The sequence below is a fragment of the Quercus lobata genome, chromosome 2, assembly GCF_001633185.2.
Source record: "Quercus lobata isolate SW786 chromosome 2, ValleyOak3.0 Primary Assembly, whole genome shotgun sequence".
NCBI classification, from domain to species: domain Eukaryota; kingdom Viridiplantae; phylum Streptophyta; class Magnoliopsida; order Fagales; family Fagaceae; genus Quercus; species Quercus lobata.
In genome coordinates this window covers 24,826,114-24,839,535 of record NC_044905.1, presented here as the reverse complement: position 1 = coordinate 24,839,535, position 13,422 = coordinate 24,826,114, and the positions used below count along the sequence as shown (strand labels likewise).

General features: G+C 34.0%; 1 protein-coding gene and 1 long non-coding RNA gene across 2 annotated transcripts; both read left to right on the top strand.

The window, feature by feature from the left end:
* The first annotated feature begins 391 nt into the window (after nucleotides 1-391).
* LOC115978424 lies at nucleotides 392-2,567 on the top strand. The gene is made up of 2 exons (XR_004088710.1): nucleotides 392-627; nucleotides 2,129-2,567. It is a non-coding gene; the product is annotated as an uncharacterized LOC115978424 (long non-coding RNA).
* Nucleotides 2,568-8,056: 5,489 nt separating this feature from the next.
* LOC115961849 lies at nucleotides 8,057-10,333 on the top strand. The gene is made up of 4 exons (XM_031080760.1): nucleotides 8,057-8,408; nucleotides 8,513-8,895; nucleotides 8,950-9,629; nucleotides 9,733-10,333. Exons 1-4 carry the CDS (start codon nucleotides 8,057-8,059, stop codon nucleotides 10,331-10,333), a joined length of 2,016 nt encoding a protein of 671 aa, XP_030936620.1.
* Nucleotides 10,334-13,422: the final 3,089 nt, after the last annotated feature.

Here is a 13,422-nt window from a genome sequence, read left to right as displayed (position 1 = left end):
GACCAGCAAACTTTATACATATCTATATCAAACCCATAAAATTGTCAAACTGTGTGTGTTTTGGTCAATACATAAAGTTTTATTTTGATTAAATTTTGGTCAATAATAACAACCCTGAAAAATATTTCCAGAGCAGCCACAGTCGTTATATATATAGCAGTGAAGATTGACCGGCAAACTTTATACATATCTATATCAAACCCATATTTACAAGCTGCAAAATTTGAAGTTTGGATAACAATGGAATGGGAAGTCATGAAGACGACACGTTATACTGATAAACTTGACCGGCATCGACCAAGTTGTATATTTTCCCAAGTCCCGCTACCACATCTTTTTATAGTAAACAGTTGCTTTCCCAATATAGTAATCTTAACAGAATCCTCATCGATCTAAACCTATAAATATGTGTTCTTAGCCCAACACTTCCCACTGTAATCTTCACTCTAGATTTTTGTTTTCTTAAGCAAAAATTATCATCTTCATCTGAAATTAGTATGGAAAAAATGGCTGCTAATAGGGCCACAAAGTTTTTGCTTTTGGCTGCTCTTCTTGCAATCCTGCTCCTCATTTCCTTTGAGGTGGCTACTGCTGTGGTTCATAATGCGGTGCCAGAACTTAAGCTTGGTTTGTAGAAAATGGCCTTCTTTTAGCATCTTTTAATCCACTTGGCTCAAATGTTTCATTTAGCACGCTAAACCTTTCTATTTATTTTTAAAACTGCAATCTCTTTGCTAGCCCCTTTTTCAAATTGGTGATACTAATTAGTTTTTATAAATACTATAAATTTTGTTATGTTAAGTCTTGCGAATTTATATGGGTTCTAGATAGCTTAATTGGTATTTTAGTCTAATAATAAGAGTAATTATTATGAAGTAGACTTTATAAACTGAGATTCTAACTTATCTATCACAAAAAAAGGGTTTTATGAATTTATCTATTACTGATCATAAAAAATAATTCAAATCCTCATTTAGTATTTTGTTAAAATAGCATCAATCACATTTATTGTTAGAATAGTTTGTTAGCCTTTGATATAATAAAATTTGTATTGTTAATCAGGGATGCACACTAGGGCCCTGTCCCCTGAGTTGCAAAAGGAATATATATAAATATATAAGGGTATAATTCAAATCGGTCCCAAGGAAACTAACACTCGGCCCCTCCTCCCTCTAATATCTTGGCCACTCCTCCACATATCAACTAGCCCAAACAATCACAATCCACAGATCATCGGCTTCTCCTAACTCGAAATTCTAGCTCCGACATTAATTTTAGCATTTTCCTTCCAAAATCTAAGCTTATCTGTTTTGCATAAATTGTCTAATAGCTTAGATATATAGTTAAGCTATTGGAGTTATAAGAGCATAAACAATGAACTCATCAAACCAATCTTTTCCCAAATTTTGTTTTGTCAAATCCATTTTTTCATAAGAGCATAAACAATGAACTCTCTCTCTCTCAGCGCCGCAGGCAAAGAGTTCGAGAGTTTCAATAGAGTAGTAGGTGGAGGTGCCAAGATCTTTGACTTTGATGTTGAGAGAGTAGAGGTGGGAGACGAGGGTGTCCTTCAAGGCGCACCAGAAGGAGTCCGCTCCGACCATGATCTTGAGGGTTTGAGTTGTGGAAGTGGTTGCGGTGGGCTCAATCATGGTGTTGAAGGGAGGTGGAGGAGGGAGAGTGAGAAGTAAATATTTTTTTTCCCATTTTTTAATGCGTGAAAAATATAATGTTTGGTAATAAATAAACAAATAATACAAATATAATCTTTATACGGATTATAAAAAAGAAGAGAGAGTTTGTTGTCAAGTGAATTTAAAAAGATTGTTTTTTTTTTTTTTTTTTAGGACTTCCTAATAAAATTTCAGCTAGAACATTATTGAATTCATTGTGAATGCTCAAACACAGTGGAATTTAGCTTTATCACCTCGTGACAGCATAAGCACCTCAACCATTTTTTTCAGATCAAGCACTTAAAAAGTCAAGAAAAGAAATAAAACTTCTTGGCTGCCCTTTTATCCTTTCTTTCTTAATTTTAAATGATCATAACTTTGGTAAGGAAACAGAGAAATTTACAACATTTGTGTGTCTATCCAAGTATTTGACAACATAATATTCCTAATTGTAGGACGCAGGCTCCTTCAAGCGGACTACAACACCACCGGGCGATCAGGATACAACAGCTACAACACCACTGGGCGGGGAGGATATAATTGATTCACTAATACTTAGTAATATATGTAACTGTGTCCCAAATAATAAAGTTGCTGCTTTATGTTGCTATAATATTATGCTTGATGCCTGAACCATAATATACTTTGGTTCTGCATAAGTTGTTGCTAGGAAGACAATAATGGCGGTGGTGTCATATATATATATATATATATATATATATGTTACTTTTAGATAGTAATATAGAAAAGGATGTGTGTCCTAGCTCCTACGTGTGTGTATGGAGTTTCAGTGTTAATAAAGCAGTCGTCATCTACGACTGAGAATCTGCAGCTTTTCTCGTCTGCATCAATGTCTTTGGTTTTTGTAATTAATAAAGCAACTAATTGGGATACTTGTTTTTAAAAAATCGATGTTATAGTTAATATTCTGTCTTCTTATCTTCAAGTCTATTATTATATATGTGTTTGGCGTTAATTTATTTAACTTTTTTTTTTTTTTTTTTTGTTAAAAGTGGGTTAAAGTATATTTATCCTTAAAAATATAAATATATATATATATATATATATATTATATATATATATATATTTGATTTTAAAAAAAAAAAAAAAAAAAAAAAAAAAAAAAAAAAAAAAAAAAAAACCTAATGCCAAGTGGACTATACTAACATATATAAGATCTTCTATTTTCCTATTTAGTAGTACGTACATAAGCTCCATATTTTACAGCTCCTTTTATAACGCATACTGACCCGCAGTACTCGAACAAACATGATTACATGACCAATTTTTGCTGTCCTTCTCTGGCAAAAACATGCGTCGCATTTTGATATATAGGCGATTGTTAAATCCAAAACTGATGTTAATGGATCACGATTGTTAAACAACAAATAGCGTAGTAAGCAAGAAAAATAAGTAAATAAATCATATAAAAAAAGAAAATTGTAATACATTATATTTTTTTAAATCAAATGATAGAAACGTTCACCATGATACCGTGAACAAGACTCATCATCTCACGATTAAAAATGTTTGTTTCATAGTTGCAATAGAAATTAGAAGAATAAGTACAAATATAACCTCTCTATAAGTTAAGTGAATGCTATTCACTTTTTAATCTCATATTTTTTCACAAAAAAAAAAAAAAAAAAAAAAAAAAAAAAAAAAAAAAAACACTAAGGGTCCGTTTGGTTGGAGAAGTGGAAAAGTAGGAGGATGAAAAATTGTGGGAGGATGGAAAATATGTAGTTTTCCCTCATGTGTGTTTGGTTGGAGGGATGGAAAAGTAAGAAAGTGGAAAACTCTTTTATTTGGTTGAAAGGAAAAGTGAGAAGATAGAAAATGTAGTTTATATAAATTGACTATTATACCCTTGTTACATAATAGGTAAGAAATAAATTTATTTGTACTCATTAAATAATATAAAATTTACCAACAATTATATTTTTCAATGAGAAGTGTTACGTTCACAACATTTTTCGCAATACTTTCACAACAAAATTTATGTAAAAAGTTGTTACTAGTTCTATTTCGAACCCACCACTGAAATTATTTTTTTACTCACCAATATTAACTAATAACAATCTGTTACTTAAAATTTATTGTGAAAATATTATGAAAATATTGTGGTAACATTTCTAGGATTTTTTATTCTTTATATTATTTCTCCTTTCTCTCATTTCATTTCATCCATACGTAACACGTTGTTTGGTTTTTTTTTTTTTTTTTTTTTTTTTTTTTTTTTCATCTCCATACACGTATGTCCTTTTCATCCATACGTTTTTTTTTTTTTTTCATACACTTTTGTCCTTATCTCTTTATCTTCCCCTTCTTTTCTTTCTTTTTCTCCCTCATTCAACAAGTGCTCTCATTCTCACATTTTTTTTCTTCAGCTCTCGCTCTCTGTTTGTTTGTTTGTTTTTTTTTTTTTTTTCTTCCTCCATACACGTTTGTCCTTATCTCTTTATCTCCCCCTTCTTTTCTTTCTTTTTCTCCCTCATTTAAGAAGTGCTCTCATTCTTGATAACGCCTTAAAATGTATACTTGTTATATATTTATATGGGCGTTATCTCCTTATTACTATGCTTAATTTGTATAATTAAGCCATGATTTGCATTAGTCCCTATTATTTATTTTTACATAATTTCTTAAATAAGATGCTATTCATTGTGTGTAATTTTCTATTTTCAGGAAATCATGTGAGAAAGATGAGTTTACAAGAATTTGTGAGAGAATGGAGGCCAAACTAGAATTCAAGTGGAGCTAAAGGACCATGCTTAAATGTCTAAGGAGGTGCAGCTGGAGTGCTTGGATCATCTACCATGATTGGAAGCTTCAAATAAGGAAAGAAATCAAAGAGGCAGAACCTGAAAAGGAAAATCTGATTTGAGCACTGATCAGTATTTTGGGCGTATCTCTCTCCTCAAAAATCCAATTGACACAAGGCCAGATGGGTTGGAACCGTGACTTAAATATCTACAACTTTCCAGTTTTGAGTTTTTCGAAATTATCAATTTTTGAAGGCCGAAATTAACTCACAAGTTACTGCTGCAAACCTGGACGGAAATTAAAATAGTAAATGTTTTATTTTCTTTGGACACTTAGACATTAGGGTTTGGAGGGAGGCTGTGTAGAACGAATTTTGGCAAAGAAAACCTTGTATTTTTCTTTCTCTAATGGCAGCCTAAACTCTTTGCTAGGGCTAGGGGTTATACTATTTGTTATATTAAGACTCTTTCATGAAGAGCACAATTGGAAACGTTTGAGCACAATAGCCAGGTTAGTGGACAGTTGGATGTTAGATATGCATGGATCATGAACAAGCTAGATATAAGCTGAAACTCAACCCATATGGAGAGTTCTTGAGCCTTACTTTTCTTTGTGAGGGTATATCTTTGTTTGAACTCTTAAATTTCTCTCATATACTTCAGTTTTTGTAAAAGATCTCTATATTTTTTGATTGACTACTGGAAACATTATGGGGAGATATACCATGATCTTACTTATTTTTATCCTTAGGCATGCTGGTTTATGTGGAATTTTAGGAGATGAGAGCTTAAGGCCATCAATCTTTTGTCACCAGCTAAACAAATATTCAGCCTACCTTTACATTAACCATTGTCACCATCATTTGAGCCATGAGAAATACTTCTACAATACCGCAAAACATTTTTATTTATGGGTATTCTCATCTCATGGGGGTTCAAGTTTTGAGTAATTGATGTGTTTAGATACCACCATTGTCTCTCTTTTCTTCAAAAAAAAAATTAAAAAAAAAAATCAAAAAGAAAAAAAAAAAGAAAAAAAAAAAAAAAAAAAAAAAAAAAAAGAGAGAGAGAAAAAGAAAAAGAAAGAGGAGACATACATAATCAATCAATAAATCATTGGTGTCTTACACATCTTTTATGTATTTCAGAAGCATTATATGATTGAGTAAAGGTTGTTTTGATTCAAGTTGGTTGTTACTGCTATGAGTTGGGTTTGGCTTGAATTTTCTGCATTTGATTCATATATCTTATATTTCAAAGAAAGCAGTTTGCCTTTACCTAGCCATAAGATTATACCCCTGCTAAGCTTAAAGTCCTACTTGATCCTAAAGGTGCATGGCTGGTATGTGTTTGAGATAAAAACTAGGAATGAGAATGGTATTAATCTCATGTTTCCAGGAATTCAACATCCTTTCCAAGAGATCTTTTTCCATTGTTTTAGTGGCTGTTTTTGTATACACATCTGATATTCTTAAAACTTCTTCTTTCCTTTTTGTTCACATGTGATTTGAAGAGAGAAACCATTACTTCTATATGTGTTCTTTCAGAGTGTTGATGACTTAAGAGAGGTTTTGGAGTAAAGGCTCTAATCTAGATTATTCTTGGTCTATGCATGTTTGGAAAAGCCAATTTGATTGGATGGGCTATGCACACACACACTCCAAAAGTGAAGCTAGTGAAAGCTCTTTAATATGATGAATAGTATTCCAACTCAAAATTGAAAGTTCATTTGTATGATATAATGATAAAGCAGACTAACATTTGCTACAGGAATTTTCAGGAAACCTTTGACTTTTGTGGGTAGAGTCACTGCAAACCCTCACGAGAGTAAACTCGTCCACTAGGGTGACCTAGGGGTTCAAAGACTTGCTGCACATGGGAAGTGCAGTTGTGTAGCCTACGAAAATGGCTTGTATTTTAGTTTTAATTTTTCACTTTTAGTAGACATGGGTGCTTTGTGGATTGCTAGGGACTAGCAAGATTTAAGTTGGGGGGTGTGATAACGCCTTAAAATGTATTCTTGTTATATATTTATATGGGCGTTATCTCCTTATTACTATGCTTAATTTGTATAATTAAGCCATGATTTGCATTAGTCCCTATTATTTATCTTTACATAATTTCTTGAATAAGATGCTATTCATTGTGTGTAATTTTCTACTTTCAGGAAATCATGTGAGAAAGATGAGTTTACAAGAATTTGTGAGAGAATGGAGGCCAAACTAGAATTAAAGTGGAGCTAAAGGACCATTCTTAAATATCTAAGGAGGTGAAGCTGGAGTGCTTGGATCATCTACCATGATTGGAAGCTTCAAATAAGGAAAGAAATCAAAGAGGCAGAACCTGAAAATGAAAAATCTGATTTGAGCACTGATCAGTATTTTGGGTGTATCTCTCTCCTCAAAAATCCAATTGATACAAGGCTAGATGGGTTGGAACCGTGACTTAAATATCTACAACTTTCCAGTTTTGAGTTTTCCGAAATTCTCAATTTTTGAAGGCAGAAATTAACTCACAAGTTACTGCTGCAAACCTGGACGGAAATTAAAATAGTAAATGTTTTATTTTCTTTGGACACTTAGACATTAGGGTTTGGAGGGAGGCTGTGTAGAATGAAATTTGGCAGAGAAAACCTTGTATTTTTCTTTCTCTAATGGCAGCCTAAACTCTTTGCTCGGGCTAGGGGTTATGTTTCTTCTATATGGTATAAATATTCAATGTGATTCTTTCTAGGATTTATCAATAACATATTTGATTGTTCAATTAGATTTCTTTTGATGTATTAGTTCTTCCATACTTTCAATCTAGGTTGCACGGACACGCCATTTTTGGCGTCGTGTCCGCGTCCGACACGTGTCGGACACCGGAACGGGGACGACGCGCCAGTTTCCGGTGTCCGGCGGTGTCCTTTTTTTTTTTTTTTTTTTTTTTTTTTTTTTTTTTTTTTTTTCGACACGGCGCGGACGCGGTTCCGACGCGTCCGACACGCCATCAGTAAAAAAAAAAAAAAAAAAAAAAAAAAAAAAAAAAAAAAAAAAGGAAAAAAGCACAGATTTTGACAGATGGACTTACCATTACCGTTGATCTGTGACAACCCTAAAACCATAAAACATTTTTAGAATCTGAAAATTGGAAGTTCAAACCACAAAACTCAAGTTCTTCACTTCTTCTCTGTTGCTGAAACCCACTTCGCTGCCGCTGCTGTCTGCTCTTCGCCGGAGTTAGCTCGTGCCGATCGGCGAGCTCTGACGTCGACGGCGTTCCATCCGTCCCTTCCGATCTCCATCTCTCTCGGCGCGGACAACAGGTCCGATTCACCTCTTCTCTGTTCTCTCTGCTTTTTTTTTTTTTTTCATTCTTTCTTTCAAGTGTTAATTTTAGCGTGGGTGGGTGTAATGTTTACTGTTAAGCACTTTTATATATATAACGTGTTTTGTCTGATTTTTTTTTTTTTTTTTTTTTTTTTACTGTTGCTGTGGTGCCGTGACCTCTGTCTTTTTTTTTTTCTTTTTTTCTTTTTTTTTTTTAGTTATAACTTATCATTTATAAATTTGTTTTTGTGCCCTGCTATAGTTTTATTTATTTATTGAAGTTAAATATTGTAGGTGAATTATTAAAATGAATCCTGAAAAAGAAAGTGAGAATGAGAAATCATCTTCTGAGAATGCTGCTCCTCTATGGAAATATGTTACTAGATTAGAAAAAGCAAGTGTTGGTGGTGGGAATGTTTCTTTTAGATGTAACTATTGTGAAAAAAATTTTAAGGGGTCTTATTCAAGGGTGAAGGCACACTTGTTAAAATTGCCTAAGTTTGGAATACAAGCATGTGCCAAGGTTGGAGATGAGTATCAAAATGAAATGCAGAAATTAGAAGATGCATTTGAGGAATCTTCGCGTAGATTGAAGAAGCCTAAGTTAGTGTCTTTACCAACTGATTCTCCTACTAGTCCTAATTTGGATAGTAGGGAGAGTAGTACAGCTACAAGTCATCCATTTTTCCAAAAAAAAAAGGGGTTGGGATTGGGAATTCTCCTTTGGAGAGGGCTTTTAACAATCAATGTCGAGAGCAATTAGATTGTCTTATTGCTAGGACATTTTACTCTGCTGGCTTACCCTTTCACTTTGCTAAGAACCCGTATTGGATTGAGATGATCAAGTTTGCAGCTAATAATAATTTAGCGGGCTATGTTCCTCCGGGTTACAATAAATTAAGAACAACTTTGTTGCAAAAAGAGAAGGCACATATTGAGAAGTTGTTGAGGGCAATTAAAGACACTTGGAAAGAAAAGGGTTTAAGCATTGTAAGTGATGGGTGGACAGATGTACAAAAAAGGCCACTTATCAATTTTATGGCTACATCACAGAAAGGGCCAATTTTTATCAAATCCATTGATGGTACCAAAGAGTACAAAGACAAGCACTTCATTGCTGACTTGTTTTTAAAGGTTGTTGGTGAGGTTGGGCCTTAACATGTTGTCCAAATTATTACTGATAATGCGTTTGTTATGAAGGCTGCAGGATCTATTGTTGAAGCTGAATATCCTCATATATTTTGGTCACCTTGTGTTGTGCATACTCTCAATTTGGCTTTGAAGAATATATGTGCACCTAAGTACTCTTTGCAGAATGAGGATGCATATAATGAATGTAACTGGATTGCACAAGTTTCAGATGAGGCAACTTTCATTCGTATTTTCATCACAAATCATTCTATGAGATTAGCAATTTTTAATTCATATTCTCCTTTGAAGTTACTTGCTGTTGCTGAAACACGATTTGCTTCAATAATTATCATGCTTAAAAGATTGTTTCAAGTAAAACAAAATCTTCGAAATATGGTTGTTAGTGAGGAATGGATGTCATATAGAGAAGATGACGTAGGAAAAGCTCAAACTGTGAGGGATTATATTTTGAATGATTTGTGGTGGGACAAGGTTGAATACATTCTAAGATTCACAGAACCTATTTATGAGATGCTCCAAGTGGCTGACACGGATGCACCTATTCTCCATAAGGTGTATGAAATGTGGGATTCCATGATAGAAAATGTGAAGAAAGAAATATACCAACATGAAGGCAAGGAAGACTATGAGGAGTCTCCATTCTATGATGTGGTACACAATATACTTATTGAACGGTGGACTAAAAATTGCACACCACTTCATTGCCAAGCCCACTCCTTGAATCCAAAGTAATTTTTCTATCTCTTTAATCTTTTTGTTTATATTCTTTAGGTATTTCCAAATAAATAAACTAAACTCATTAGTTGTACTTGTTTATTTGTTTTTAACTAGGTATTATACTATTAAATGGATTGAGGAAGTTAGAGGTCGTGTTGCACCACATAAGGATGCTGAAATTTCAGTGGAGAGAAACAAGTGTCTCAAAAGGATCTTTCCTGATCCTGATGATAGGCAAAAAGTTAATGTGGAGTTTGGTTTGTTTAACTCATTACAGGTTTATGATGAGGATAACATGGAGGATAGGTGGAACTACAATCCAATGCTTTGGTGGTCAACTTATGGGTCTACCTTACCAATACTTCAAACTTTAGCTCTAAAACTTCTTGAACAGCCTTGCTCATCATCATGTGCTGAGAGGAATTGGAGTACCTATGGCTTCATCCATTCTATGAGGAGGAATAGAATTACTCCTAAACGTGCTGAAGATTTAGTGTTTGTTCATTCTAATCTTCGACTTCTTTCAAGGAGGAGGCCCGAGTACAATAGTGGAGAATCTAAGAAGTGGGACATTGGTGGAGATAATTGGGATGAGCCATTTGGAGGACCTGGGTTGCTTGAGGTTGCTTATCTCACACTAGATGAGCCAGAGATGGAGACAAGTATTGTTGAGAATAATGATTATGTTGATGATGATGATGTTGTTGTTCTTTGATAATCTTGTAGTTTAAAACTTGTTATCTTTTTATGTTTTTAGTTTGATGTTGAACTTGTTATCCTTTTATGTTTTTAGTTTGATGTTGAACTTATTATCCTTTTATGTTTTTAGTTTGATGTTGAACTTGTCATCCTTTTATGGTTTGTACTTTAAACATTTTATGTTTATTATTGTACTACTTTGGGTGTTAGTTTACTTATTTGTAGTTCTACATAATTTGAATTCTAGATATAAATGTATTTTATGTCTAAAAATATTAAAAAATGTGTCTAAATATAAAATTTAATTAATTATTTAACCGTCGTGTCGCCGCCGTGTCGTGTCCTTATTTTTCAAAAATTGCCGTATCCCCGTGTCCGTGTCCGTGTCCGTGTCCATGTCCGTGCAACTTAGCTTTCAATAAGTTCAATCATGTTTTTCTTATTGTTTAGATGAATTTCTAATAGTTTCAAATAGAAATCAGGTTTTAAAGTGAATGGGTTTTTCTGAAAACTTTTCTAACCGCATTATTAATCGAGGTTATCATGCGTTCTTGAATTGTCTCAGTTCAACTGAATCATAAGTTTTTAATTGTATAAGAACAATCAATTATGAAATAGATATTTTCTTAGATCACAAAGAATTTCATATCGATATAGGAAAACACCCTGATGCCCTAGTATTTACATTATTGATTTAAATAAGTTATCATTGTTATTCTTGTTTACAAATACCAGACAAAAATTATTCTTCATCTTCACCAAAAGTTTTTTTAATTACATTGTCTTTGAATTTACCCCGCTCCTTGTGGTTCGACCTCGGTACTCCGAAAATTATATTGCCACGATCTCCTGCACTTGAGAGTAAGCAAGCAATTCTCACTTTTTTTTCTCCAGCTCTCGCTCTCTCTCTTTTTTCTTTTTTTTTTACTTGATTCCAAAACAGCCATTGTGTTTGTCAAGAGGGTAAGTGGGAGAGGGCATTATGGTAAAAGTGCTATTAGAGAATTTTCTCTCCAGGCTTTTCCTCCCGATTTGGGAGGAAGAAATTTGTGGGCCCGGGAGAGAAAATAATCTCGTGGGTTTTCCTTTCTTTCTATTTTCTTCAGTTTGCCAAACAGTGAAAAACACTGTTTTCCTCAGCATTTTCCTCTCTATGTTTTCCATCCTCCCTAAATTCACCCCAACCAAACACAGTGTAAAAGAAAAAAGGAGTTGAATAGCACAAAAATATTCAAGTTTATAACTTGATAATTAATTCAAATACTTTGCTAGCCTAATAATTAACTATACAAAAGAATACATGAAAAATGAAATAAGGTTAAAATCGCCTAAAATACGTATTTTTTTGGTTTATATTTTTACTTTAAAAAATATTAGTTTAAAATTGAGGCTTTTAAAAGATATACATAAGCAAATAAGCTAAAATGTTAGGAGGGGAAAAAACTAATCCAAACTCATACTTTAGGGGGATATTAATTTACCCAACATGTTATGTAGTATAGATTTGGCACTAAAAATATTTATATGAGAATTGCTTGTTGAGTTGATGAGTAATGTCATTAATACCACTCTACAATATAGAAAATTTAGTATACAAACATACATTAAAAATGAGTCAATACAAAAATTAAGTTTAAAACTTTGTAATAAAGGCTTGATGAACAAGTCACGTTAGATACAAGTTCAACTTGGTCAAGTTTGGGTCAATTCGGGTTCGGGCTAGAAACTTATTGGAGTAAAACATATTATTGTTTTTCTAGGGGTTTGCACAGTTCGGTTGTTTCGGTTTTTTCCCAAATTTTTTACTAGACCTTTGAGGTCAGTTTTCCCATAATCATCATGTTGCATACCGCCTGAGGTCAATTTTCCAACCTACAACAATGTGGTTTTTCTCCATCAGTGCGATGCGAAGCAATCGGTTTCAAACCCATAAAGACTAACCCACAAATCAAAGACTCACTCAACCAACTCATATCAAAGACTTAGTGACCACAAAGATCAAAACCCATAGATCAAAAGACAAGTAGATCCACAAATTCAAGCCCACCGATCAAAGACCATCAAACACAGATCAAATTGAACCCACAAAAAATCAAAACTTAGTAACCATAAGTATCAAAACCCACAAAAACATATCAAAAGTTCAAAATGCCAAAAAAATGTACCTAAGATCAAAACTTGTTAGAGTGGTGGCGTTAAAGATTGGAGCTTGAAGAGGAATGAGGAGAGCTTGTGTGTGTGTGGTGGTGGTGTCACTATTGTGTTTGAGAGAGGAGAGTGAGATTCTGAGAGATTATTGATTTGCAAGAGAGAGAGAGAGAGAGAGAGAGAGAGAGATGGCAGTGATAGCTAAGGTTCGGGTTTGTTTGGTGTGGGTTCGTCGTGGCAAGCTTAGGGGTTTGCTCCAGCAGCTAGGTTAGGGTTTTTAAGAGAGAGAGAGAAAGAGTAATGAACTTCAAAAATCAAACGGTTTGAAGTGTGTAAAGTGGTGGGCTGTGCTAGTAGTGTTGGGCTGCTTCCTGCTGCACTAGGCCCAAGTTTTCTGGATAAGGGAGTTGGAACCGATCCAGCTGTAACTCAATTTGGTCCGGCTTGTGCGCAAACTATGTCTGGTTTGCCAAGAACGTGCTTGCGGCAGGCAGAACTGTTTCAGACAAGTTATGGTAAGAAATGAAAAAAATAAAATATCTGGTTACTTAGCAAGAAATGACCAAATGACCCCTAAACACAATCACAGTAATAATAATAACTTTTATAGAAAGAAAAGAACAGAACAAAAGGGAACAAATAGTAATATGTATGGGTTAATCAGAAGATGAAGAAATCAACTAAAATTTGGTCTGCAGGAGCAAAACCAGAGAGGAAAGAACGTTCTTTCTCAACGCAATTAATCTCTTAGGAAAAGTCCTACCGTAGAGATTAACTACCCTGAGAGAAACGAACCTGAATGGTTCATGCACAGAGGCCCCTTTTGGTTTTAACAGAGAGCAGGATTTCGTGAGGGAGAGAAGGAATCAATCTACTGGTGCATGCCTGCCGTTCTAATTCTCACTTTATTTTCTTTCTGGTTGTTTTCTTTCTTTCCCTCCCACTCGTTTCTTTTCT

Excerpts from the sequence above, each read along its gene's own strand:
- LOC115961849 (XM_031080760.1), top strand. The coding sequence starts at position 8,057 with ATGAATCCTGAAAAAGAAAGTGAGAATGAGAAATCATCTTCTGAGAAT. Across the intron at positions 8,896-8,949 it reads TTTTAAAGGTTGTTGGTGAG|GCTGCAGGATCTATTGTTGA; the intron begins GTTGGGCCTTAA and ends TTTGTTATGAAG. Across the intron at positions 9,630-9,732 it reads GCCCACTCCTTGAATCCAAA|GTATTATACTATTAAATGGA; the intron begins GTAATTTTTCTA and ends GTTTTTAACTAG.